The sequence below is a fragment of the Lissotriton vulgaris genome, chromosome 4_1 (genome assembly GCF_964263255.1).
Source record: "Lissotriton vulgaris chromosome 4_1, aLisVul1.2, whole genome shotgun sequence".
NCBI lineage: Eukaryota > Metazoa > Chordata > Amphibia > Caudata > Salamandridae > Lissotriton > Lissotriton vulgaris.
The window spans coordinates 2109704129-2109730225 of record NC_141691.1 but is presented as its reverse complement, the minus strand read 5'-3'; the positions used below and the strand labels follow the sequence as shown (position 1 = coordinate 2109730225).

Genomic DNA, 26097 nt, shown 5'->3' with positions numbered 1-26097 from the left:
CCCATGTTAAACAAGCTGCCATTGTTAAGACATATGTTGAAAGAAGGCCAAATTCGAGCCTAAGGGCCGTAATTGACGCAGCATTACTCAGATTGCATAATTGTCGCCAGATTTTTCCTTCCACTTTCTCATACTTTGCCCATTCACATTCATCTATCGTTTCATTTGCGTAATTTAAGGTCGGGGGAATCTTTATTTTATATACGGCAATAGTATGAGAAAAATGTCTTTTCCCACATTGCAAATACAAGCGATTAATTGCGGAGGCTTGTGAGATCGCTTTACTTTCGCAATGGTCCATGTGTCTGTTAGCAGAACACCTATTTGTGAAAATGTTTCCTAGATAAGGATAACATTTTACTATTTCCATAATTTCATCTCCTAAAAACCATTTTAAATTTGCTCTAACCTTACAGCCATTATACCTGAAAATCATCACTTTACTCTTTGAGACATTTATTTTTAAAAAGTATTCCTTAGTGTACCTAACCAATTCCGATAGTCGTCTCTGCAGCCCAATTGGGGTTCAGTCCATTATATTAGCGTCATCAGCATACAGCGTGCAGCAAACAACTTATTTTTAGGTTACCCACTTGTGGAGGATCCCCTTTACTCTTCCCTATCCGACTCAGCAAGTCATTTATGTAGATTGAGAAGAGTAAAGGGGTTAATAGTCACCCCTGCTTCAACCCGTTGTTAGTAGGAATTTTCTTTGAAAGGCCTTGAGTCCCCCTAACAAAACTTGGGTCTATGTTGCGGAGTGAAGTGCAAATATTACTCTTAGCAGATTTCCTGGGATCCCCATAGTAATCAATTTCCTCCACAGCGTCCCCCGATCTACCCTATCGAACGCTGTGGAGAAATCAATAAATGCTGTATACAATGGACTCCTCCGACCAACGGGATATATATCAATTTGTGTTTGCAGAACAGAGATGTTATCTAAAGTGCCACTGTGCTTCCAAAACACTGATTGTTCAAGGGGAATTAAATTATTTCCAAATACCCACTCTTGTAAGTGAACCAGGATACTTTTAGCAAACAGTTTTCCTGTTGTATCTAGAAGGGAAATTTGCCTAAAGCTAGCCAGGGAGTTTTTAGGGCCCTTCTTATGTAGCAGAACTATTATTCTTCCCTTCCAAGAGTAAGGGATGTCCCCGAAATTGTAGCAATGGGCGAATAAAGGTTGTAATACTTTTGCCCAGTCGCCACAGTCCTTTTTTATTATGGCTACGGGGACATCGTCCGGACCCATTGCACCGAGTATCTCGCCCCCTTAACGTATCCTTCAATTTCCCTCACTGATGGCGCTTCTACGTCACCCGCCAGTGCTATGGTATTAGTGGACCCCTCACCCTCATCATCTAGAAGATTAGGGGCATACAATAAGGATATATAAATAGACCACTCTGTTTCTGGGATTAACATGGGTTGAGATTTTTCTCTACTATTACAGAATTTGGCTATTAAGGCCCAGTATTTTCTAGAATCTCTAGAAAGTGCCATTTCCCGAAGGTTAACCCATTTTTCATCTTCAGAGGCCCCACGGTCAGTTGCTAAGTTTCTTTTCCGGACCTGTTTTAATCTATATATCTCTTTCTGTCTTAATGGGCTTGGATCTTTAAATTGGGCTCTAATCAGCCCATTTATCTTAACATTAAGCTTTTTAATTTCGGAGGGGAGTAATACTTTAGGGGCGGCTCTTTCACCTTGCTTCTTTCTTCCTAGATTTCTTATAGAAGCCATTACTCTTTCATATCTCACAATCGGGCACTTCCGGAATAAACTGGGCGCAATAATTTTAGATACTCACTGGAAGTTCGGAAGGTTCTTATGTGACCAGCATGTGAGACCATTATTTCGAGAATAAGTTACCTTGTCATTCCTTTGGTTCCAGATTTCAGGTTTTTCAAAATGTAATGCTAAATTTACCACCAAAATGTTGTGGTCGCTCAATTTAGTGGGAAGCACTTTAAACTGTGAACATGCCTCAAACAATTGAAAAGACACTGCCATATAATCAAGTAGGGAGTGGCCAAATGTCCCATGAAAGGTGAGTACTGCAGGTGAATCCTCAGAGGATCTGCCATTTAATAATACAAGGTCAAGGTTCCTAAGATTTTGCAAGAGCGAAAGGCCACGTTTGTCAGATTTTAAATCGGCCGGGAATATCGACTCAGGTATGAACCAAACCTCCTCTAAATCCACATTGGAAGAAGACAAGATGGAGCTGTTACTTATTTTAGCATTAAAGTCCCCTGCCATCATTATACATACTCTTTCCCCATTACTAGATAAGTCTTGCACAAAAGAGCAAATGGAGTCAACCAATGGAGTAAACGCTTTCCCAGGTGGTATATACACGTTTACCAAAAGCAAAAATTTTGAATGTCCAAAATTATTTTTTTCCATTTTTAGCTTAGCGCAGATACAGAAATTTGATGGATGTATGTATTTCATAGGGTCCCGTGCCAACTCACAGCATAACAAAGTGGCTAATCCCCACTTGCATGCCCATTTGTAGATTTTTTTGCTTTCCTACAGTACACATAGTAGTTCTCTAACTGAAAATCATTCCTTGCCCACGTTTCCTTTAGGAAAATTATCTTAGGGCTAGGCATTCTAAGGGTTTAAGCTTTTTCTTTTCCTAGCCCTGCCATGTTCCACGACACAATTGTCCCCAATAGGCTACGCCCGCTCTATGGGTTTTGTGTTAGTTGTTTTTGCCCCATTCAAAGAACTTGCGATCCAACTCCATTTAGACACCTCGTCTCCACAATCTATATTAAGGACCTCTTGGACCTCAGGTGCTAAAAACTTAATTTCTCTTGCACCCGATACCCTTCCTACTGTTATTTACAAATCCTCAAATTTTGTAGGTGTATTCTCAGCCTTATGTACAGTGAATCTTTTTCCTTGCTAATGATAAGGTATTTCAAAGCTTTTGGGCGGGACACCATATGGTACTGTACTAATAAGAACATCTATTCCTCTTTTCCTGAAGCCGTCCATGATTTCTAAAACGAGCGAATACACTACCTCAGATGTAAAAATAGCTCTAGTTGCATATGGTTTGTACCTCCAATCTAAATGAACCAGTTCAATGTCATTACTGGTAATTAACTTTAGATCATCTATTTCAGATATAATTCTAAGAAGGGCGCTTCTATTCAGTGTCATTAGCTCAGCATCAAAAAGAGGGAAAAAAATAAAGTCTTATTCACTTGCCGAGCTCCTGTTTCAGAAAGCCTAATTAAATTAGTCTCTTGCAGGCTTCTGGGGAGATCGTCATTCAAATTCCCCCCTTTATTTTTAGTCCCCACTATAATCATTCTCCGACTAACTCCCCCACTATTACTTAATGCTGGAATAGTTGGTGAAAATGCAGGTCCAATTGACTCCTGTGCGGCACCACTTAGTTCTTCTCTCAGGAGTGTTACGGCGCTTTTTAGATTGAACTCTTTAGTTCCTGAGCTACTATGCAAGGTAGAGCCCCTACTTAACCTGCCTTCACCTTCCCCATCATTATTCTGATTGGTGTTCGGCCTAGCAAACGAGCTATTCTGCCGAAGGGCAGGAAACTGTTCAGGATTTAAACTTGAGCTCATATTTAATTTCCCCACAGACATTGTATTATTTTCCTCCACAGGGGCTATGTAAGTGTTTTCCTTTTCGTTTACTGGTTGGTACCACAGCTTTCTCTGCTTGCTTTTTGGGAACCTGCGATTTTTCATCTTCTTTTTCCTCCTACGACCATTTTTAGAAGTTTCCTTGCTTACTATTGAGATTTCCCCCACAGCAGATCTCTCTAAGATGTTAATTATGTCATCTGGTTGTTGAGGTTTAGTTTTTTTTGACTTACACATATTATAGATTGGAAAAACACGCACTGTGTCTATTACAGGTGAAACACTTACCTTTAACCTTTCCCCCGGGCTGGGAACCTTTACAGAATCATTAAGGTCTACTTGGGATGGGCTTGAGATTGAATTTCTTACAGGTGACGAACTTTCAAAGTCTACCAACGTTTTCTTTGGCTCCCCTATCCCATTTACTTTATCAGTATTATTTATTACATTATGCGTTTGACATGCTTTGCTAAACATAGGGGAAACATGTTTAAGATCTAAAACCCCACCTAAAATGGGCATGAGGACTTTGAGAATATGATCAGAGTTAGAAGTACTTTTTCCAGCAGAGACAAGATTGCAGATAGGATTTTTTCCAATTTGAGGAACGTGTTCATTAGCCCCTCAGCCCCTGCATTCTCATTTGCGAACAATGAATACTGAGTATTCCTTATCCTTTTATTGCATGACATTGATAGTTCTTCACCTGAAAAATCATGTGAGTCCAAAGCCAAAGAAAATTTAGTAGGAGTACTACTATACATGATAGGTATATGTGTGTGAGCTCCTTCTCGAGAAGTCAATACTTCTTTGTTAGAGTGAGACTCTGAGTCCAAACCTTGAGCATCCAATTTTTCTAGCTGCTTCACTCGATCTGCATTCTTTTCCAATGAGATGGCAATGTCCGGAAGAGTTAAATCCTCTATTTTCGCCTGCCCAATGAGTAAGCTGTAGTCTTTCTGCTGTTCCATTTTAGTAGTGAAATAACTTACTTTTACTATGAGCAGTCCGACATGAACCTCTGAGCACTGACATTGTCTTTTGCCTTTTCAAAAAGGGATATCAGATCTGCTAATGGAGAGATTGGGGTGGTTTCCTTTCTTTCACTGCCCTTACCTTGAGGAGAACCCACTACCTCAAGCTTGGATAGGGCCATCTCCATCTCCATTTCTGAAATATTATATACCCCTTCTTCTTGCTGCAGATCTGTACTTCTTACTGAAAAAAGGGGTTTTGCATTACATTCATCTCCATTTATCTTTAGTATATTTACAACGGGGAAAACCACCTCTGGTCTTATTGAATGACTCTCCGCTCCATTCTTGGCTAATATTTCAGAGTTCATTGAAACCTCTAATTGATTCCCCTCCTTTCCTTCATCTCCATTGTTTAGACCAGTTCCGTGCTTAGAGCTTCTTCCCTTTTAGGTAAACATTGACCTTACCGATGGATAGGATTTCAATAGTGTCAAATGTGCTCCGCTTTTGCGTCGACGAATAGTTTTCTTAGGTTTTAGGGGACTCAGGGGGCTCTCAACACAATGATTGCTGGTTACTAGGGTTTCTGCTGATTTTGCTTTTGACTGTGAGCGCAGTCGCCTAACAGACATTACATTGCCCCAGTAATATAACGCCACTTAGACTTAGACTTGTTACTCCTCCAGCTGTTAATGGTAAAAGTTAAAATCAGATAACAATACGTATGAGGTTGAATGAATGAATAAAAGCCCAACCCTGAAGGAGTTGGCAGAATTGGCACTGCCTCAGATGCCTCAAATGCTCCTCAGTTGCCTCGCAGATACCCCTCTGCTAGTCACATACCATCTTGCCCGAGGCCTGGGCGATTCAGCAGTGGCCCAATCAAAGTCTAATCAAAGTTCAATCAGAACCACACACCGACCCACGTCTGGCTCTGGGGAAGGATGGCGTAGTGACTGTAGTAGTCTCTACGAATTGCTGATAAAGTTTATGGCAAAGAATACGGTAGAACAGAATGCTCAGTGATACCAACTTTGAATGCTTGCCACAATGTTATTAACAGTTCATATTGTATGCACCGCACTGCTCGCACTGACCAAGTGGTTGTTTTTAGAGACTGGCTAGAGTCTATTCAGTCTAAGCCAGGATTTATCAAAAATGATTCTAGACTTATTTATATTCCTGCGCAGTCTCTGGTGTCCTTAAGATGAAACGGGGTACAGCGTGTTACTACACAAATCCACAGGCCATGGCCAGGACCCCCAAGTTGATTGTTGATTGGAGAACCACCACTGAGGAACCAAGGAGAATATCCCTTAGTTCTAAGCTCGGATGTAAAGCGGCAGGCACAGGGTGGGGGAGGGGTGAGGGAAGGGTGAGCGCCGACAGCGCCTGACTGCCTCGCTTGCTTGCCCTGCTCATCTCGCTCTTCAGACGCTGGTGCTCTACTACTGCTGCTCCCACTGCCGTCAGCCTGCTTTCCACTGCTGACTCTCACTAGGTTTTCCCAATATTCACTTTCAAGCCCCTATCATGCATAAAGTCAGTAGATGCGGTAACTGCTCTTTGCAACCCCAATCTTGTTTGGGAGAGAATAGCCGCATCATCGGCATATAACAAGATTGGGATGGCTTGGCCTCCCACTTTTGGGTAGTCGCATTCAATGTTTTTCAGGTGTTTACCAATGGCATTTATGTAGAGGGAGAAAAGCAGGGGGGCTAGAATGCACCCCTGCCTAACCCCTCTATTGATGGTAAACCTTGGCGAACACTCTCCCTTCGGGCCAAACCTCACTCTGGCACCCGCATCTCTGTACAGTTTCATAATAAAAAGGAGGATTGATTGGTCCATCCCTAAGTGTTAAAGAATTTTCCATAGTTGTTCATGGAGCACACAGTCAAAAGCTGAGCTTAGATCTATGTACGATACGTAGAGGTTTCCCTTCTTTATCTCTACGTATTTGGACATGATGAGGTGTGAATTCAGCATCTGTTCGACTGTGCCTCTTCCAGATCGGAAGCCATATTGGAGTTTTGAAAGTATATCCTCCTCTTCCGTCCATTTTTCTAAACGTTTCAGAATGATACGACCCACAATCTTCATTAAGGAGTCAAGCAAGGAGATAGGCCGATAACAAGATGGTGAATGCCTATCTCCTTTTTTATAGATGGGTATTACTATGGCCTCAGCCCAGGATGGAATATGGCCAGAAGCATTCGCAGAGTTCAGGGCAGAGGTCAATATTCGGGCCCAAAAGGCTATTTCTGCCTTGAAAACATCTGCTGGGATGGCGTCCGGGCCAGGTGCCTTCCCGGTTGGGCTCTCCCTTATAGCCAGCTCCACCTCCTCACACGAGAAAACGATGTTGGGGTGACTTTCACTCAGAGGCCTTGTGTTTGAGGGAGGAATGAGCTCCGATGTTATGCTTTTAGATGGCGTGGGTTTACTATATAATTGTTGGGAGTAAGTAGCCCATGTCTCTCCATCAATCGCAAGGACCAAACTCCTCTCAGGCATTTTTACCCATAGAAGCGGGGTGTTAATGAATTTCCAGAAGGCTGAATGGTCACGATTTTTGCAAGTTGACAACAGGGTCTGCCACGCTTCCGCCTTCAATGATTTTTTCCTGTTTTTGATGGCTAGGCGATATCGGAGTCTAGCCTGACGTATCTCCATGGTTGGCTTCGGTGTTATATGAAGTACGTTCTTCAGTGATTTTAAAGCCCTAGAGCAGTTTTTATCGAACCACCCTTTAGGGGTAATCGACCCTGGCTTGAACTGTCGTGTAAGTAGTTGTTTTAGACTGGCCTGCATTTTCAAAAAGGCTTCAAGGATGGAATGGGGCTGTTCAGTCAAAGACAAACAAATATGTACCTCCTCCCACCTCATCTTCAGTAAATTTTTAAGAAGACTGGATTGATTTTGTTCCATTTAATGGTATAGCCATTAAGAGCCCCCAATTTGATGGGTTGTTCATAATTTATTTTGGGGTTATTTTGTGTATTAGTGGGAGAGGGTAACACGACAGATAGAGCCAAGGGATAATGGTCACCATATAGGTGATCAAGAGTGTCCCAGAAGGATATTAATGGGGCATGCATCTTTGAGAAAAGAATAAAATCAATAGTGGAGTTTACTGCTCTGCCATGGAAGGATGGTTTAAATGGTCTTGGAGGGAGAGATAATTCATTTGCAAAGTCTAGGTTAAAGGAAGCCATGAAATTATTTAGTGACTCCCCTATTTTTGAATATGAGAAATGATTAGAAATGGCATCATCAGGTTTGGTTTCCTGTGCGGGGGAAAAGTCACACATGCCCCTTGAGACATTTTGGCAGATATGACAATTAAAGTCACCCATGAACGCTGTCGCACACTCGCCCCCGCATGTTTTTTTAATTGAAACGACAACATGGTGTAGGTCATCTAAGACTTTCTCCAAAAGCTCTGAGGGCATGTTATTATAAAAATTAATAATTAGCAGTGTCAGGGATGAACCAATGTCCATGACAATTATTTGGTAAGAACCCGCTGAGTACCTTTTTCCGAATCCTGTGCCCAACTGCAACACTAATGTATGTGCACACGCCCCCCCCCAATGTCTACCCTGCTTACTCGCTATCGCTGGTGAGTGGAAGGTCTGGTAACCCAGTAGATGTATCGGAGTAAGCACCCAAGTCTCCTGGAAACACAGGACTGAGTAAGAATTTACCACATCCAGCCAGGCCGGTTGGGCAATTTTTGAGGAAATTCCTGCTAGATTCCAACTGAGGATCTCTAATTTGGCAGATGGTTTCCCATTTTCCGCATAGGTAGAGAAAGTATTGGTGGTGTTTTGCCGGTCTATTGGGGGCGATGTATTTACTAAGACCATTTTATTTACCCCGGTTACCATCCCTTTTATTGGATTCCTACAACCCAAATGGCCCTTTATGGGGGATACTTTAGAAATTATACCAGATGTTTTCTCCCCACACAGGTAATCTACTTTCGTTGGGGGGAGTCATTCTATGTCGTCCAGACCATAGAGTGGCTCGTAATGATTATAACAGGGAAAATTCCAAGAGGGGGTTAATGGTGGAAAACATGGATCATAACCCGCAGAGTCATATCTAGGAGTCGGGGTAAATCTATTTTCCCACATATTCTCTCTATCGTAGTAGGTGTTATAAGGTGGAAGTATGTTTTCCCTCCCTCCATACCTTGAAGAATACATGTTTTGGGTAGGTCTTCTGTGCTGTTGGAAGGAGAAATTGTCAAAATGAGGTTTAGATTGGTATGGTTTTGGGGGCATTAAAGCTTCGGGATAAAAATATGATAGTGGTTTAGGTGTAATCGGGCCACTATTAAAAGCGGAAAACCAATCCCTGATATGTGTGGTGATTCTAGGCTCACTTTTCTCCTGAGACTTATGGGGTTTTGGAAGCCCGCACTCCACACGCCACGCGCCAGCCCCGATTTGAGCACGGGACATCAGCCCCTGCCTCCTCTCCTCTCCTCCTGGTGAATGTAGGCTCACAGGCTCATGGGCTTGCTTGCTCGGTCCAGCTGACTGCACTACACTGCGCTGGACGCCCTGCCTCCACCTCTGCCGCCCGGACCAGGACAGGACACAGGCACAGGACAGGCACTGGACACAGGCAACGCACCTCGGGGCAACCGGTGAACTCCAAAGCGAGAACACATCCTTTGATAAACAAGATTGTAAATACCTCTCTTAATACAGGTATAGTCCCATGCCAATGGAAACAAGCAGTCGTAAAACCACTGATGAAGAAACCCAATAAATCTCCCAGAGAGTTGGCCAATCTACGCCCAATTTCACTTCTCCCAGTTCTGGGCAAGATTACAGAACAGATGGTATACAAAGAACTAAAAAGATACATAGAGACCAACAATATCCTGCATCCTCAACAATCGGGTTTTAGGCCGAGCCATTCCACAGAAACAGCCCTGATTGAACTCACTGACTCCATAAAAATCTTGCAGGATCAAGGAAAGAACGCTGTTCTAATCTTATTAGACCTCACAGCGGCGTTCGACACCATCTCCCATACAATATTGATAGGGAGACTTAGAGATATTGGAATCTCAGGGATAGTATTGACATGGATCATCTCTTTTCTGACGGAGAGATCACAAACAATTGCATTAGGCCCTTTCCTTTCCAAGGAAAAAAAGGTTTTGTCAGGAGTCCCTCAGGGCTCTATTCTGAGCGCACTCCTGTTCAATATTTACATGGTCCCTCTCATCTCCCTCATTGAATCATTCGGCATACTTGTAACATCGTATGCCGATGATACTCAGCTCATTGTACCCCTTGAGAAGAGTTCTACCAATGCTGAACAAAACCTCAAGAACTGTTTGAAGGATGTGTTTCTCTGGATGGTTAAAAACCATCTTAAATGCAATGCAAACAAAACAGAGATTCTTCCTATGGGAAAGTCCCAACATTTCCGTCCCAGTAAATGGTGGCCCGAAGTCTCTCCTGCTCCCCCACAAACTGTGATATCAGCTAGAAATCTAGTGGTCTTATTTGACACCGAGCTTTCATTTGACCAACATGTGAGGAATGTTGCAGGAAGCTGCTTTAGCATTATCAAATCCTTAAAGAAATTTTTCGACTTCCTACCCATCGACTCTCGAAAAGCTGTCACTGTGGCTCTAATCCTCGCTCGTTTGGATTACTGCAATGGCTTGATGGCCGGCGTTAAGAAAACCACTCTAAAAAAACTCCAAAGTGTACAACACGCAGCGGCCAGACTTGTTCTTAAATTGCCAAGGAAATCCTCAGCGTCAGCTGCCTTAAAGACTTTACATTGGCTGCCTCTTCACAATAGGATTTTATTTAAAATCTTGATTGTCGCCTTTCGAGCATTCAATGGCGCCGGCCCGAAGTATCTCATTAGGCGTTTCCCCCATTACAATCCAACTAGGACATTACGATCCGCAGGAGAAAATCTAATTAAACTGGCCAAATTCAACTATAAAACCAAGGGGGGTAAGACCCTAACCTTCCTATCATCCAAGGCCTGGAATGCAATGCCCAAACACCTTAGATTGCTGACTCAGGAAAACCAGTTTAGGAAGCTTCTGAAAACCTGGATCTTCAATCTTCCAGATGAGTACGTTATGACAGCCATTTAACTCTGTACCTGTAATTGTATGCACTTTGTTTTATTTGCGCCAGGATGCTCCTTCCGGAGCGATATTTGTGCTCTACAAATAACCAATACAAATACAAATACAAATACAAACACACACACCGAGCACACCGCGCTGCTGCGCTCGAACCAGCTCTGCCTCCACTGCCGAAAACAGATGTACAAGAAAAGAGCGGACAAACATACTGTTTGGAAAAATAAAACATATGAATATAATGAAAGAGTGGGACATACGTTAGCATTTTGCGCCAGTTGACCTCTGGGGAACTTAAGCAAATGCAAGAAACCCAAATCTAGGAACTAACAATGATCCAGGTGGGATACGGTCTGCTTTTCAGAAATATTATCAGCAGCTGTGTGCTGAACAGAGGGTAGAAGATGGAGAGATGTTAGAAGATCTGCATCATGATATCTGGAAAGTCCTAAATGAAGAGGATTGTGAGCTTTTAGAGCAACTCATCTCAACATAAGAAGTTACATCTGCTATATCTAGCTTAGCATCTGGTAAGGCAGCAGGTACTGATCTAATCCCGGGATAATTTTATAAAAATGTTGCTACCAGCCTTAATAAATTTATTCTAGAGGTATTACTGTGTATCCAATAGGGTATTGCTTCACTTCACTTGTGGGCTTCCACCAAGATCGTGGTGTTTCCTGAAAAGGGTAAGTCTGTTTTGGATCCGGGGTGTTATCGACCAATTACTTTAATTAATTGCGATACTAATATGTATGCCAAAATATTAGTGCGCGGTTATCTGGTATAATAAAGAAGATTGTGTCCCCTGTACAACACGGTTTTATCCCTAGAATGGGAACAACGGACCATATCCATCTGGCAATTACTCTTTTTGACATGGCTTAGAACTCAGGAGACCTAATGGCATTAATACTACTGGAAGCAGAGAAGGCCTTCAATAGGGTCTCCTGGCCATATCCATGGGCTATAACGGATACATAGGAACTGGGGCCTTAATATAATAAATGGATTAAAACACTGTATATTAATCCAATTGCTAACATTTCCCTAATGGGGGGAGAGTCAGAGACAGTAGTGATTCAGCGGGGAACAATTCAGGGCTGCCCTTGTTCCCCCATTCTGTTTACCCTTTAATTTGATCCTTTAATCCAGCCAATAAAAGGTAATTCTTTAATTTTACTGATTCTTATGAGTGGCTGGGAAACTAAAATTCTGGTGTATGCAGATAATTTGGCAATATTTACCACATATCCTACTAGGGCAGTTAAGGTAATTAAACTCGAGGCTGATCAATTTGACCAAATTGCTGGGTATCGCCTTAGCTGGAATAAGACTCAGATACTCATAAATGTCAATGTTTGATGTGATGATAGACGGGTAGTGCTGAATGCAGTGTATATGAGTGTTAATACTATGGCAGATATAGACAAATTGTCAAGAGAAATTTAGACCCTTTGATTAGTAAAACTAAGATGGAGCTGCAACGGTGGGTTGGGAGGTGTAATCTAATTCAACTTATATTTTTACCCACATTTTTATACTTTTTTAGAGCCATACCCCTGGAGGTGAATCATTCTTGGTTTAAGGATTTGGATGGAATGACCTGGAGATTTTGGTGTGCTTATGCCAGACCTCGGAGGGCGCTGATGTTTTTGACCATCTCAAGACAATGGGGGGATGGGCAGTGCTGAAGTTTTTAACTGTATTACTGGGCCTCGGCCTTGCAACATATGGATGATTTGCTTTATGGCAAAGGCAAGGAGTATAATGTCAGCAATTATGCTCCTACATGTAATGAACTTGTGATTGGTCATGAGGCTCGGAGTGCCTGTTTCTTCAAGTAGATTATGGATATTATAAAAAAGTTAGGCTCAAGACGCTTCTATATGCTTACTGAGTATGGGCTAGTGCCTGAAAGAAAGTTGGAATTGGCTGATTTAGCTTTTATACACCTCGCCAAGATAACCCCCTTTTGCTGGATTATATATTTAATGATCCCTTCATTAGATGCTGGAAAGAGCAAGGACCACCATTATTGGAGATTTTTGTGATGATAAAAGTATAACTACCTTTGAAGTTGTTAAAAATAATGTTATTCTAGGGAACCATGAGTTTTTCAAATTCTTGCAGAATAGGGACTTTATAGGGAAAAATGGAGGTGGAAGGGATGGGTTTTCCAGGGTTGATCTGTTAGATCTGTTCATTGGGAGAAAACCATTGATTGCAGCTATCTGTAAGATGTTAAACGATATGGGGATAGTATCTCCTCTTTAGACCTCGCTCGTTCAACCTTTCAGTCTGCCAATCTACAAGCCGAGCACTGCAAAACATGGCTGAACCTTTATATTACACCTGCTAACATAATTAAATGGGGAGGAGTATCTGGCATAAAAATTGTCTGCGATGTCAGTTTTAAGGAAGAGAAATTAGTCTTCATGTTTGCAGAATACTCATGCCTGAGAAATTTAAAGATGGGCGTAAGTCAATTTTTTTATTCCAAACTGCGTTTGCGGATTGAGGTTACACCCCCAACTGATCTTAATATGGGTACACAAAGAGAAAATCCCCATACTAGCTCAACCTTTTATGTTTCTTTCTATGGCAGTATTAAGTTTGTGTTTAGCAACAGCCTGGGGCCCGACCCTGCTCCTCCATCTCTCAATAAATGGCTGGTATGGCTTATATAATCAACAGAAAAAAACGGGGGTCTAAAGGTCAATACTATAGCGTGCTAACCTTAACTTCTCACAAGGAGTTAAGGTTAGCCCACTATAGTATTGGCCTTTAGACCCACGTTTTTTTCTGTTGATTATATTGAAGTACGAGAGGTTGTGAACCTGGGCAGGTCTTTAAAATTTCCCTATGACCCTTTCTCTCTCTGTGGTGTTTTTACTGGTATGGCTTATATCCATCTTATCATATTGAAATGGCAGTCTATGATCGGAAAGGCAGATGAGCTGGAAAAAGAGGTCTAAAATTTGGGTCCCAAAGTGGGAATGGCTGGAGACATATTTTGAGGATGGAAGGATAAGGAATTGTGGTGGAGTAATCTATGGCATACTATGATTCATGGTGGCATGGGATTGATACCTGGGATCTATGTGATTTTGGGTCTTTCTATCTTAAATTCCGTATTGAAAAACTGTTAATTGTTTTTCATCCACCTGCCTGATTCGGTTTAACTTGTATTTTTGCTGGCTTGTATGTGGGTTGAGGGAGGGGGTGGTGGGCTGAGTTAAAAAACATTGGGGAATTTTCAATAAAGAATTCAAAAGCAAAACAAAAAATAAAGCAAAAAGTGGGGTCTCTCTAAAAATTACCATGTAAAGTATATTTTTGTGATTCCCATAGTGTGCCACCCAACTGGTATCTTGGTTTCTCTTTGAGATGGTATTTCATCCAGATATATGACACAACAACTTACATACACCTAAAACCTGCCAGTACTATTGGCTTTGATAATGGTTGTTAGCTGTTTAAGAGAAATGAGTGATAATAATGACTGGTTATAAATAATTAGTACTGAAAATATTTCAATTCCGAAATAGTGAGACTGTGAATAAAATATTTTTGAGGAATGTGGAAGGAGGATTGACCTTCAATTATGCACACTTTTGTTAGACAAATATGCACTTTTTCTGTGCACATCTCATCCATATTCACATTTTCAAAATCATCTCTTTCCTCCTCAGCACCCTCTTTTCACTCTCCCCTGGATGCACTTCCTCGCATCTCCCTCACTTCGCCACCCCAAGCATACACTGCACTAACTCAAATTAAGCACTTTATTGTCTTTTAGTTTTGACTTATACATATTTTGACATCTGTGTACTCCCTTAACACACATTTACACAGAATTTCAATTACAACTAAAATACATGATCACTGTTCTGTTTACTCTGCAGAGAGGCCAATCCACTGAAAGGCACTGTACTTTGTTTTCAGCCAGAGAGCCACAGCCCCCAATCAAAGCCCCTCATAAACATATGGTACGTCTCAGAGTATGCACTATACAAGAGTAATAAGATGCCGGACAAAAATACAGAAACACAACATGAGGAAATAACTAACTCTCTTGGCGGATGTAAGATTAAGTAAAACATGTGAAATGAAAGAGGAACTAAATCGGGGACATGCATTACCGTAACATGTTTAACATTCATTGTTTGTAAATCAATCCATGTTTTTTGCATTAATGTTAAGGGGATGACGATAAAACCTGTTTTAAAGCAATACAGCAGGTAACTGTCTTTAATTTGAGCACATATTTGTCCCTTTGACCTTGTCTCAGTTATTTGGATGAACTTCACAAGGGAACAAAAACCCTGCTCATCGTTTGGAACAAATTCACAGGGGAACAAATACAGCAGCTCAACTTCTAAATGGGCTAGTGACCTGCAGCTAGGACCCGGGGTGTCACAGTGGAGCAGGTTAATGGGTCCAAGGGTCTCAGCACAATATACCTAACACAAGATTAGCTTAATAACATTTACCATTACAAAGGACAAGGCGCCGAAACACACTTACTTGTAACCGATCCTATCATGTGACGAATGGGAAAAGGTGGGATCTATGTCTATAAATGGCAGACGCCTAGCCTCATGCAGGGGTGTAGACTCCGATGCCCGAAACCTTGATGCTGACAAGGTCACTGGCCTACATTGTTAATACTGCAACAAAGGGCTTTAGAAGGGTAAGTCCTGCATTTTGAGTCATATTGCAGAAAGTTTATTTACTTGCCTTGCTTACATCTCCTGCTTCAGAGCAAGACAAAGCAGGCAGTGTGGGATGTGGTAAATGAGGCATCAGACACAGTAGATGATTCCAGCAGGTTCCTTTATTCTCATTAGGAGAAAGCGTAAGAGCAGACCACCAACAGCAGCAACAACAGGTCAACTGCCAAAGAGTGGAACTTACAAAGAGAAGGCAGAGTAGAACATAGAATATAGAACAGAGAGTGTAGGCATTACTGAGAAAGACTAGAATGACAACTTGCATGTACTACACATCTTCTTCCTTTCTGTTGTTTGAGAGAAAAGAAAAAAAAAAAAAAAAAAAAAAACTTAACAAACAAAATCCTGTAGGTAAGTAGGAGGCCGCCGAGGCCTAAGGGGGGCGTGCAGAAAGAGAAGAACTTGGAACAGGGACAGGGCCCAGCAACAGAGCGGGTGCATCACCCCCACCAGAAACAACAACTTCATCTTGTACAAGAGAAGCAAGAGGCGCACCATTAGAGGGTAAGGAGACATCAGATTCATTGGCCAGCAAGAATCCACTAGTGAGAGAATCATCAGAACAAGAAGTGGGAGAAGCAGAAACACCAGAGTGCACAGGAAACAAAGGAGAAGACCCCTTTTCTCTCTTGTAGAGAGCAACTCTCCTGAAGTTCCAGCATTCACCATTATTTAAAATGACGCAATGGTTGAGCACCTTCTTGACCTTAAATGGCCCCTTAAACTTGGACAGACCTTTTTGTAACCTCCCCAATTTGATCTTGACCAAATCTCCCACAAGGAAAGGAGGAGAAGGAGTAACATTTGGGGTAGATTCAGCAACACTAGTTTGAAGATCATCCGGAAAACTACCCTGAGCCTGCAGAGTAACAACATCCCTCATCCATGACGGGACTAATTTTAAACCAGGATCGCGTCCTCTCATCAATTGAAAAGGAGACAAATCGCCACTAGCCAAAGGAGTGGTGCGATACGCCCATAACATTTCATCCACCATTTTCCTGACAATATGACCACCACTGGATGCCATCTGTATGATACCCTTAACAACTTTATTGGCTCTTTCGCAAACAGCATTGCCCTGAGGGTTGTATAAAGATGTAAGATGATGGGAAACGCCACACTCCTTCAAGAAGATCTCCATGTCCTTGGAGGTGAGTTGTGGACCATTGTCTGTGATTAAGACAGAAGGCAGACCCTCATCCTTAAAGAGATTACCCAAAAACCTGATGGAGTAGGAAGAAGTGATATCACTGGTAAAATGGACAACCAACCACTTGGTAAAAATATCAATGACAACAATGGCAAATCTATCACTTTCCCCTAACTCACCCATTGGGCCAATAAAATCAAGGGCAATGGTATGCCAAGGCAAATTTGGTGAAAGAACATGTGCACCATCAACGAGCTTAGGACCAGTCTTCAACCGTTTCTCCCCTTCCCTGCAGAGGGAGCAACTCTCAACCCACTCTACAACTTGGGAGTCAACGCCAGGCCACCAGAAGTGATCTTTTAAACGCCTTTGGGTAAGGGTCTGGCCCATGTGCCCCTCATGTGCCAAAGCCAGTAACTTAGTTCTTAACCCGAAGGGGGGAACAAATTTCTCACCTTTAAAAAGAATGTCCCCAACAACAGAAAGATCATCTAGGACCTTAATGTAAGGCCGAACCGCAACAGGGACAGAACTCTCTTGTCTAGACCCCAACCTTATGAGTTTGATGACCTCCTGAAGGGTGGCATCAGCAGACATTTCTCTGGACCAGTCACTGGGAGAGAAAACACCCTCGCCTACAAAAACAGCATCCTCCACCGAGGCCACAGCTAAATCATCTGAGTCAAGTGAAACAACTGAATTGTGAGGAGAACACCAATCCATGGATAGCCTCGAGAGACAATCGGCTTGGACATTTTTCCAACCTGGGACGTATTCTACCGAGTACTGAAACTCCTGTAGTCTGGCCGCTAGCTTCATAAGGCGGGCAGAACCTTTACCTGCCCCACCAGGTGAAAGAACTTTGATCAGGGGCTTATGGTCAGAGCGCAGAGTGAAGTTCATGCCCCACAAGAAGGTACGAAAATATTCAACAGCCCAAGAGGCCGCCAACGCCTCCCTTTCGATAACGGAATAGTTCTTCTCCGTATCAGTAAGGGTCCTGGAGGCAAAGGCGATGGTGACTTCTGACCCCCCACACAACTGAGACAACATAGCCCCCAAACCATGTGCACTTGCATCAACAGTGACGATAGAACTGTTGCGTACATCAAAAGGGGATAGCATTTTAGCATTGCAAATTTCATTTTTGATGTTCACAAAACATTTCTCCTGCTCAGCCCCCCAAGTAAAACTTACACCCCGTTTAAGCAAAGATCTAATAGACACAGTCTTATCAGAAAAATTTTGTACGAACTTAGAGTAGTACTCTATCAGTCCCATGAAGGAACGGAGCTGGTCTTTGTCAGAGGGTGAGGGTGCAGAACGAATAGCTTCACATAGGTTTCTTTTGGGTTTAATACCAGAGGAAGTGATGGTGTAGCCCAGATAGTCTACTTCACACACACCAAACAAACATTTATCCTTCCGTAAAGTCAGACCAGCATCAGATAACTTCTCAAGAACAACATTCAAAGTGTAATTGTGCTGGGATTCAGTTAGACCATAAATCAGGATGTCGTCTTGAAAGTAGACGACCTTGGGCACACCTTTGAAGATACCTGACACCATGCGCTGAAAAACGCTAGCTGCTGATTTGAGACCAAATGGCAGACGAGTAAACTGGAAGGTACCCCAGGGAGTGATGAAGGCTGTCAGGGACTTGGAGTCTTGGTGAAGGTCAATTTGATGGTATGCACTCCTGAGGTCCAATTTCGAGAAGAATTTCGCGCCATTAAGAGTGGTAACTAATTCAGATATGTTGGGTAGTGGGAAGGTGTCGGCAACAACACAGTGGTTGAGAGACCTGAGGTCGACACAGAAACGGAGCTTGCCGTCAGACTTCTTGGTGACGACAATGGGCGAAACCCAAGGAGAGGCTTCAACAGGCTCAATGACCCCAGAATTCAACATGTCATCAAGGAGACCCTTGACCTCATCCCTAATGATGATAGGAATGCGTCTTACCTTGTGTTGTACGGGGACAGAGTTGGGCTTGATTATAATTTTGTGTGAATAGCCCTTGAGTCGACCCAAACTCTCACCAAAGACATTTTTAAATCTAGAGAGTAAAGAAAATAGATCAGAGTCTTCCACGACCATGACCTGTGGATCAGCTCGGGGATTCACAACAATGCAAAGGTCATATTGGTGTATCCACCCAAGGATAGCAGGGCCAGACTCTGAGACATATACCTTACCAAAAATTTGTCTGGTTGAGAACACAATGTTAGCCTCAAAATACCCAAGAATGCTCAGTGGTTCCCCCTGATACCCACTAGGAGAAATATCTGTAGGAAAAAGAGGACTCATACCCCACAAATCAACAAAAAGTGAGTTGGGAATGATTGTATATCGCGAACCAGTATTCACCATCAAGTAAACTTCCTTTTCATTAATAATGAAAAGAGCCTTAGGTCTATTCCTACGTTTGTGGTCTTCGCGTTGAAGATCACTGTCATTACCAACGACCAAAATTTTGTCAGAGTCATCTTCAACTACTGTAATATCACTAAGATATGAAACAGAAGGACGGGCTTTACTTCTGCAAACACGAGCATAATGCCCCAATTTACCACATTTCATGCATTCCTGTTTGGCTGCAAAGCAAAACTTAGAATGAGAAGCATGTGCAAGACTACCACATCTAAGACATTGCCTAGAAGAAGAAGGTTTAACAGTGTTATTAGGCTTAACATTAACAGACTTTTTGTTGAAGAACTTTCTCTGCTTAAGAAGTGCAACTTCGTCTTGGTCATCATCTTCCTGACTTGGAGACATATACGAATGACAAGACACCTCACCAACGTCAGTTGAAGTTGCCCTCTTTTCCAACTCTCTCATACACCCTTGGGACTGTTCAACAACCTTCGCCAAGTCAATTGCTGTTTGTAGATTGGGATTCTTCGCTGCCCAAAGACGTTCCTGGATTTTTTTATTATTGCATTGTACGATAAGCTGATCCCTAATCAACTCATCAGTCATATTGCCAAACTTGCATTTCACTGACATTTCGCGCAATCTAGAAACAAAGTCATCTATGCTCTCACCAGTTTTTTGGCTTTTGGTGTAAAATTTATACCTGTTCATGACAAGGTTTTCTTCCTTGGCATACCTGACCTCAAGGCGAGACACAGCCTCCTTATACTCATCCAACGGGACCTGTGCGCCAGGTACAAGAACTTGGGGCAAGAACCTGAAGACACGTTGTCCTTCCTTACCTAGAGAACCCAAAAGAAGTGCTTTCTTGCGTTTTGCAGAGAACTCTTGAGCATCCAGTGCATCAAGATAGTTCTCAAACATGGGAAACCAGTCTTCCCATGATATGCTGGGTTGGCCAGGCAAAGAAAGAAAACTAGGCGGCAAAACAACAGAGCCAGACTGAAAGGGTGACTGTTCAGCCATGTTTGAGTTGTGGTGAGAGACACAAATGGAGTCAATTGCGGAAAACAGAACACACAAAAATCGAAAAAAGTCAGGAGAAATAAATGAGTAATAGTTAGTCACAGCAAAGTGTTCCAGGACGAAACGCTACAAACAAGAGTAAGTAAAAAGCTTTACTTGTCACAAATGCGCACAAGACAAGCGCATCGTCGTTGCTGGAGTTGAATGCATTACCATGGTAATCCAAAATGGCTCCCAGCGTGATGACGTTGACGTTCAACGCGTTGGTCGTCTGAGGGAGACGACGTGTTGAAGCGATCACGCAGAGGAAGAGGAGCGCATACTAGCGTCACAAGCTAGCGTCACAAGCAGGATCGCTGACTCCCCCGGAGGATTCTAGTGCGTCATCATTACTGCGGAGACGCTGAAGGAGTAGGAGATGGCCAGGCAGGAGACAGCGGAAGAGGAAAGTGAACGGAACAGAGGCAGAAGGAGGTAAAAACTTGCCGGTTCCGTAGTACAGGTCAAAGTGAAGCCGTCAATCCTCTAGGCAGAATCTCGAAGCGTAGACAGGGATTCAACTCGAATCGGTCTGCTCTTAGACGTTTGGAGTCGGAAGGTGGCGGAAAGGTGCAGGTTTCGAAGAAGCGTCGCCAAAATACTGTGGTAAATGAGGCATCAGACACAGTAGATGATTCCAGCAGGTTCCTTTATTCTCATTAGGAGAAAGCGTAAGAGCAGACCACCAACAGCAGCAACAACAGGTCAACTGCCAAAGAGTGGAACTTACAAAGAGAAGGCAGAGTAGAACATAGAATATAGAACAGAGAGTGTAGGCATTAATGAGAAAGACTAGAATGACAACTTGCATGTACTACATGGGACAGGCAGCTCAGACTCAAATACATTAATTGTTTAGAGGTATGATCGTATCTCTAAATAAATAAATCTATTTAAAATTTTGGTGGTAAACATGTGGGAATTTCAGAGCGCTTTTAGAGAAAACGCGCATATTTAAATTGACTTCATGTACTCTGAACAGCTCACTAGTTTTCCTTTTTTGCTTCTGTGATGTCACGTACTTTAGGTAGAGTGTAGCACTTTTAAAAACGTTTGCCACATGTGTGAATTGCTAACTTTCCAGATATTCTTTTTGTTCTGGCATCTTCCTTTAAGTCACTCCCCTCTATCAATTTTTTTTTTCTTTCTTTCTTTCTGTTTCTTTTTCTTTCTCCAATACACCACTGTTATTCCTCACAAACTCTTCTGTACTTACACAAAGAAGGCTGATTCCTACGATCACCATCCCAATCATGGAACATAGCCACCTGCAGCAAAGCATTGAATGGAATATTAGTGTGGAGAAAAACAATTTAGGAGTACTTGCTGCTCATTCTACGATTGCTGTAAAAACATATTAGCAACATTATAATGAGAAAAAAGAAGATAGTACTTAGAGTTAAAAAAAAAATCCATTTTACTTTGAAACAAAGATTATCTGATATGTAAGTATGGGCCAATTTTGCGGATCTGCGGTCCGTGAATTCATGCTAAATCACAAAAAAATCTGCGAATCCGCGGATTTTCCTGCAAAATCATGGATTTTTTTGCGATTTGCACTGGAGTACTCTTTACTGGCTAATCCAGTACACTGCAGCTGCGTAAAGGGCCAGAAGAGTTGTCTCAACTGACCATGTGTGCCTGTAACTTTGCCACCACGACAAATGGTGCTGAGGTCCCTTGAGTGAGCTGTCCATCATAGTTGGGAAAGGGCGGGAATATGTTTGATACTGCTAGTGTGTGGTGCGGGGCCAAACGAGCGGGGCTTCTAGCGTGTCAACATGCCTCTTCTTTATAAAGGGTCAGATAGTGAGCAGGGCAGCAGGTGAGGAGAAAGCAGCCTCCTGGTCACAGGAACTGGACGAGGGTTGTGCTTGAGAAACTCAAGGATTCAAAGACCTCCCCCGAGTATTAAAGCTAATTTTCGACGGCAGAGACGGGAATAAAGCACACTTGCCCAGCCTCGACCGAGCTCACTAATGTTTTGGACTGATTAAAACGTTTTACTGAATTTGAGCTTCAACTTGGGCACCTGCTATATCTGTAAGTGCTTCCTCTTGAGGTTTAAATTTTGTGACAGGAGCCTCGTGCCAGAATGAATCCTGCCCTGCATAGTTATCCAGGAAGATTCCACTGTTTTGTGCAATACCTCTACTCAACTGGCGTCTACAGCCATCACAACGCAACTATTACAACGCACTACCATTTCCACAAAACTTTTACAACGCAACATCCATCACAACTCATGCTATTACAACGCATGCCATTACATCCCAGATGATATTACAACGCATGCTATTACAAAGTAAGTATTGGTAAGTATTTTAATTAATTTATATTATTTAACTTTATTTTAATTAATTACAGTAATTATTTCAATTATTTATAATTTTAAAAAATAATTTTAAGTATGGGTAAGTATTTTAATTAATTAATATTATTTTAATTTTATTTTAATAATTAAAATAATTAATACATTATTTATAATTTAAAAAACATTTTTTTATGTGAATTATTTTAATTTAGTAATTTTAACCCCTACTCTATCCAAAACTTACCCGACTACTACACCCCTCTGGAGTTAGAATAGTATTTTTAACTCCTACACTATCCAACACTTACCCTACTATTACACCCACCTGGAGTTATAATAGTAATTTTAACCCCCACACTATCCAACAATTACTTTAATATTACGCCCCCCTGGAGTTTGAATAGTAATTTTAACCCCTACACTATCCAACACTTACCCTAATATTACACCCCCCCCCCCCGGAGTTAGAATAGTAATTTTAACCCCTACACTATCCAACACTTACCCTACTATTACACCCCCCTGGAGTTAGAATAGAAATTAAAATGTATTAAATAAATGCAATAATTAAATTAAATTAATTACAAATAATATACACAAGATAATTAAAAATAATAATACATTTAAATAATATATTAAATAAAATTAATAAATAATTTATATATTTTTTCAAAATTAAAACTATTTCAAAATTAACTTAATATTAAAAAAAGTATTCAATATATTAAATACAATTAATAATTAATTTAAATTAATTAAAAAAATTAAAGTTATATTAAAATTAAGTTAATATTAATAAAATTAAATACTTACCTATACTTACGTTGTAATGGTATACTTTGTAATAGCATCTGGGATGTAATGGCATGCGCTGTAAAAGCATGCGTTGTAATGTATGTTGCGTTGTAAAAGTTTTGTTGTGATGGCATGCGTTGTGAATGTATGCGTTGTAACGTCATACATTCCTCAACTGGAGTAATTTCTACTGGCTAATCCAGGAAGTGCTACCTCGTTGGGTAAATGTAAAGTGCTTTTCATACACTGCAGCTGCGTAAAGGGACAGAAGATTTGTCTCCACTGACAATGTGTGCCTGTAACTTTGCATAACCCCAAAAGATGCCGAGGTCCCTTGAGTGAGCTTTCCATCATAGTTGGGAGAGGGCGGGAAGACGTTTGATACCGCTAGTGTGTGGTGCGGGGCCAAACGAGCGGGCTTCCATGCCTGTCAATATGCCTCTTGTGTATAAAGGGTCAGAGAGTGAGCAGGGCAGCAGGTGAGGAGAAAGCAGCCTCCTGGTCACAAGAAATACACGGGGGTTGCGCTCGAGAAACTCAGGGATTCAAAGACTTCCTTTGAGTATTACAGCTAATTTTGGACGGCAGAGACGAGGATAAAGCAGACTTGCCCAGCCTCGACCGTGCTCAATAATGTTTTGGGCTGAAAAAAACATTACTGTATTTGAGCTTCAACTTGGGCACCTGCTATATCTGTCAGTGCTTCCTGTTGAGGTTTTGTTAGCTGAAAAAGATTGGCCCCCGGAGTTTGTCAGGGAGTGCCCTCGTGGCGAAGAGGTAATTATGCCTGCCTTCTCGAATCACATACCGATTCACAAAAAATACACATATGCAAGGAAATGGGCAGTAGCCCAGGCACCTGCATTGTATAAAAATCATGTAGGATGGGATGAGGATTCAACGCCTCACAAAATCCAATTAAAAAGTGAACCAACTGCCCAACGGCAGTATCCCATAAAGCAAGAAGCTAAAAAACAGGTCAGGGAGATCTTAGATCAACTTGAGTACCAGGGGGTGATTGAAACATGCACCTCTCAAATGAACAATCCTTTGTTTCCTGTCTCCAAGCCAGACAATTCATATCGTCTAGTTTTGGACTACAGACATCTTAATACATGTTGCAAAACTTTTGCAGTACAAAACTCGCATAGTGCAGCCCTAATGAATAACATAGTTAGGAAAAAATATAAAACGACATTAGACATTTCTAATGGTTTCTTTTGTCAAAACATTGCACCAGAAAGCAGATACTTGACCGCTTTCTCCGCATTTGGGTCACAGAAAAAATTCTGTCGACTCCCACAGGGGTTCAAGAACAGCCCAGGACTATTCTCAGCTAGGGTAACAGAGTTACTACAAATCTATGATGATGAAGCATTATCTTACGTAGATGATATTTATCTCACAGACGACGACTTGGATACTCATTTGAAAAGAGTGAACACCATTATACTTGGGTTCGCAGCAGAGGGTTACAAATTCAACTTTAAAAAGTCCCGAATTGCCCATCTGACAGTACTGTTTTTAGGGTACGAATTATCAAGTGAAGGGAAAAGCCTAGCGGACAACTTCTTAGAGAAGTGCGCTGTACTCCAAGCTCCAAAAACGCTGAAGAATTTACAATCAATACTAGGTTTTCTGAATTTCGGAAGAACTTACATCCTAAATTACGCAGAGAGGGTTAAACCTCTCTACGATCTAATAAAACCGGATTTAAAACAAATCAATTGGACTCAAAAACACACAGAAATTTTGAGATCACTGCAAACAGACATGTTAGCAAAAACAAAATTAGACACACGTGACAACACACGTGATCTTGTAATCCGAGTCATCCCAGGAAGATGCGGATTCACGTACCTAACCTCTAATGAGGGAGAAAAGGTACCAATAGCTTACAAATCACATTTGTACACAAGGGCTGAAATAAAATTCAGTTCAACGGAAAAAATTCTAACTGCGGTTCAGACTGCTGTAGCGAAAGAAAGGCCCCTAGCACAAGGTAAACGAATAATAATCGTAACACCCATACCGGCTTTGGAAGCGGTAACTAAAGCAAGCATTCCTAATGCTAAAGCTTTGCATCCGAGATGGATTCAGTGGGTTAATTCTCTTGCTGCAACAGACGTAGTTTACGAATTTGATCCTAACTTAAAAACACAGGAATTTTTACAATATGAATACGAATGTCCTCTGCCAATTGAAATCCTGCCTCTCGAAGAATACGGAAGTATTATATATACTGACGGATCAGCACAACCCGCAGTTGGGGGTAAGCAAGCTTACAGTGCTGCGTGCGCGATTGTTAAAGGTCGCTGGCACAAAGGAAAATTTAGACCATTGGTCACTAAAACACAATCTCTAGGAGATTGCTCGGCTCAACGAGCTGAATTAGTAGCATTTAAGATGGCGCTAGAAAATACAGATCGCGAATTCCCCACACTAATAGTGTGCGATTCATTTTATTGCGTACAATCTTATAATGAATACTTGCAGAATTGGGTGGAAAATGGTTTCAAAGATGCAAAAGGTGGCACAATAAAGCATAAAATGCTTTGGGAACAGGTAGTTCTTTTACAAAAAGAACTACAAAAGACTCACGTGATACATACACTGAGTCATCAACGTGATGGCGTTCACGTTGCAGGGAATTCATTGGCTGATGAAGCCGCGAAGGCAGCTGTGCAAACGGCTTCCGTAGCTGCGATAACTCGGTCACAAACAAAAATAGACAGCGATATTCTACAAGCTGTCAGTACGTCAGTAAAAAATGATAAGAAAACACTCCCAAAAGGCTTTCCTAAAAAGTACTTATACTTAACGGATACAAATAATGTTCCTTTTGCTCGAATCCCTGGAGTGGGGGATAGAGTAATTCCAAACAGGGAACACAGACTAGGACTAATCAAAGCGGCA

The 26097-nt window shown here is 41.8% G+C and overlaps 1 protein-coding gene across 1 annotated transcript in view; it reads right to left on the bottom strand.

Moving 5' to 3' along the window:
• LOC147725140 (chromaffin granule amine transporter-like) overlaps positions 1 to 26097 on the bottom strand; it is a 353689-nt gene that overhangs the window by 108323 nt on the left and 219269 nt on the right. The window contains exon 11 of the mRNA XM_086967117.1: positions 21289 to 21340. Within this exon, the coding sequence (XP_086823243.1) occupies positions 21289 to 21340 (52 nt within the window). The remainder of the gene's footprint in view (positions 1 to 21288; positions 21341 to 26097) is intronic.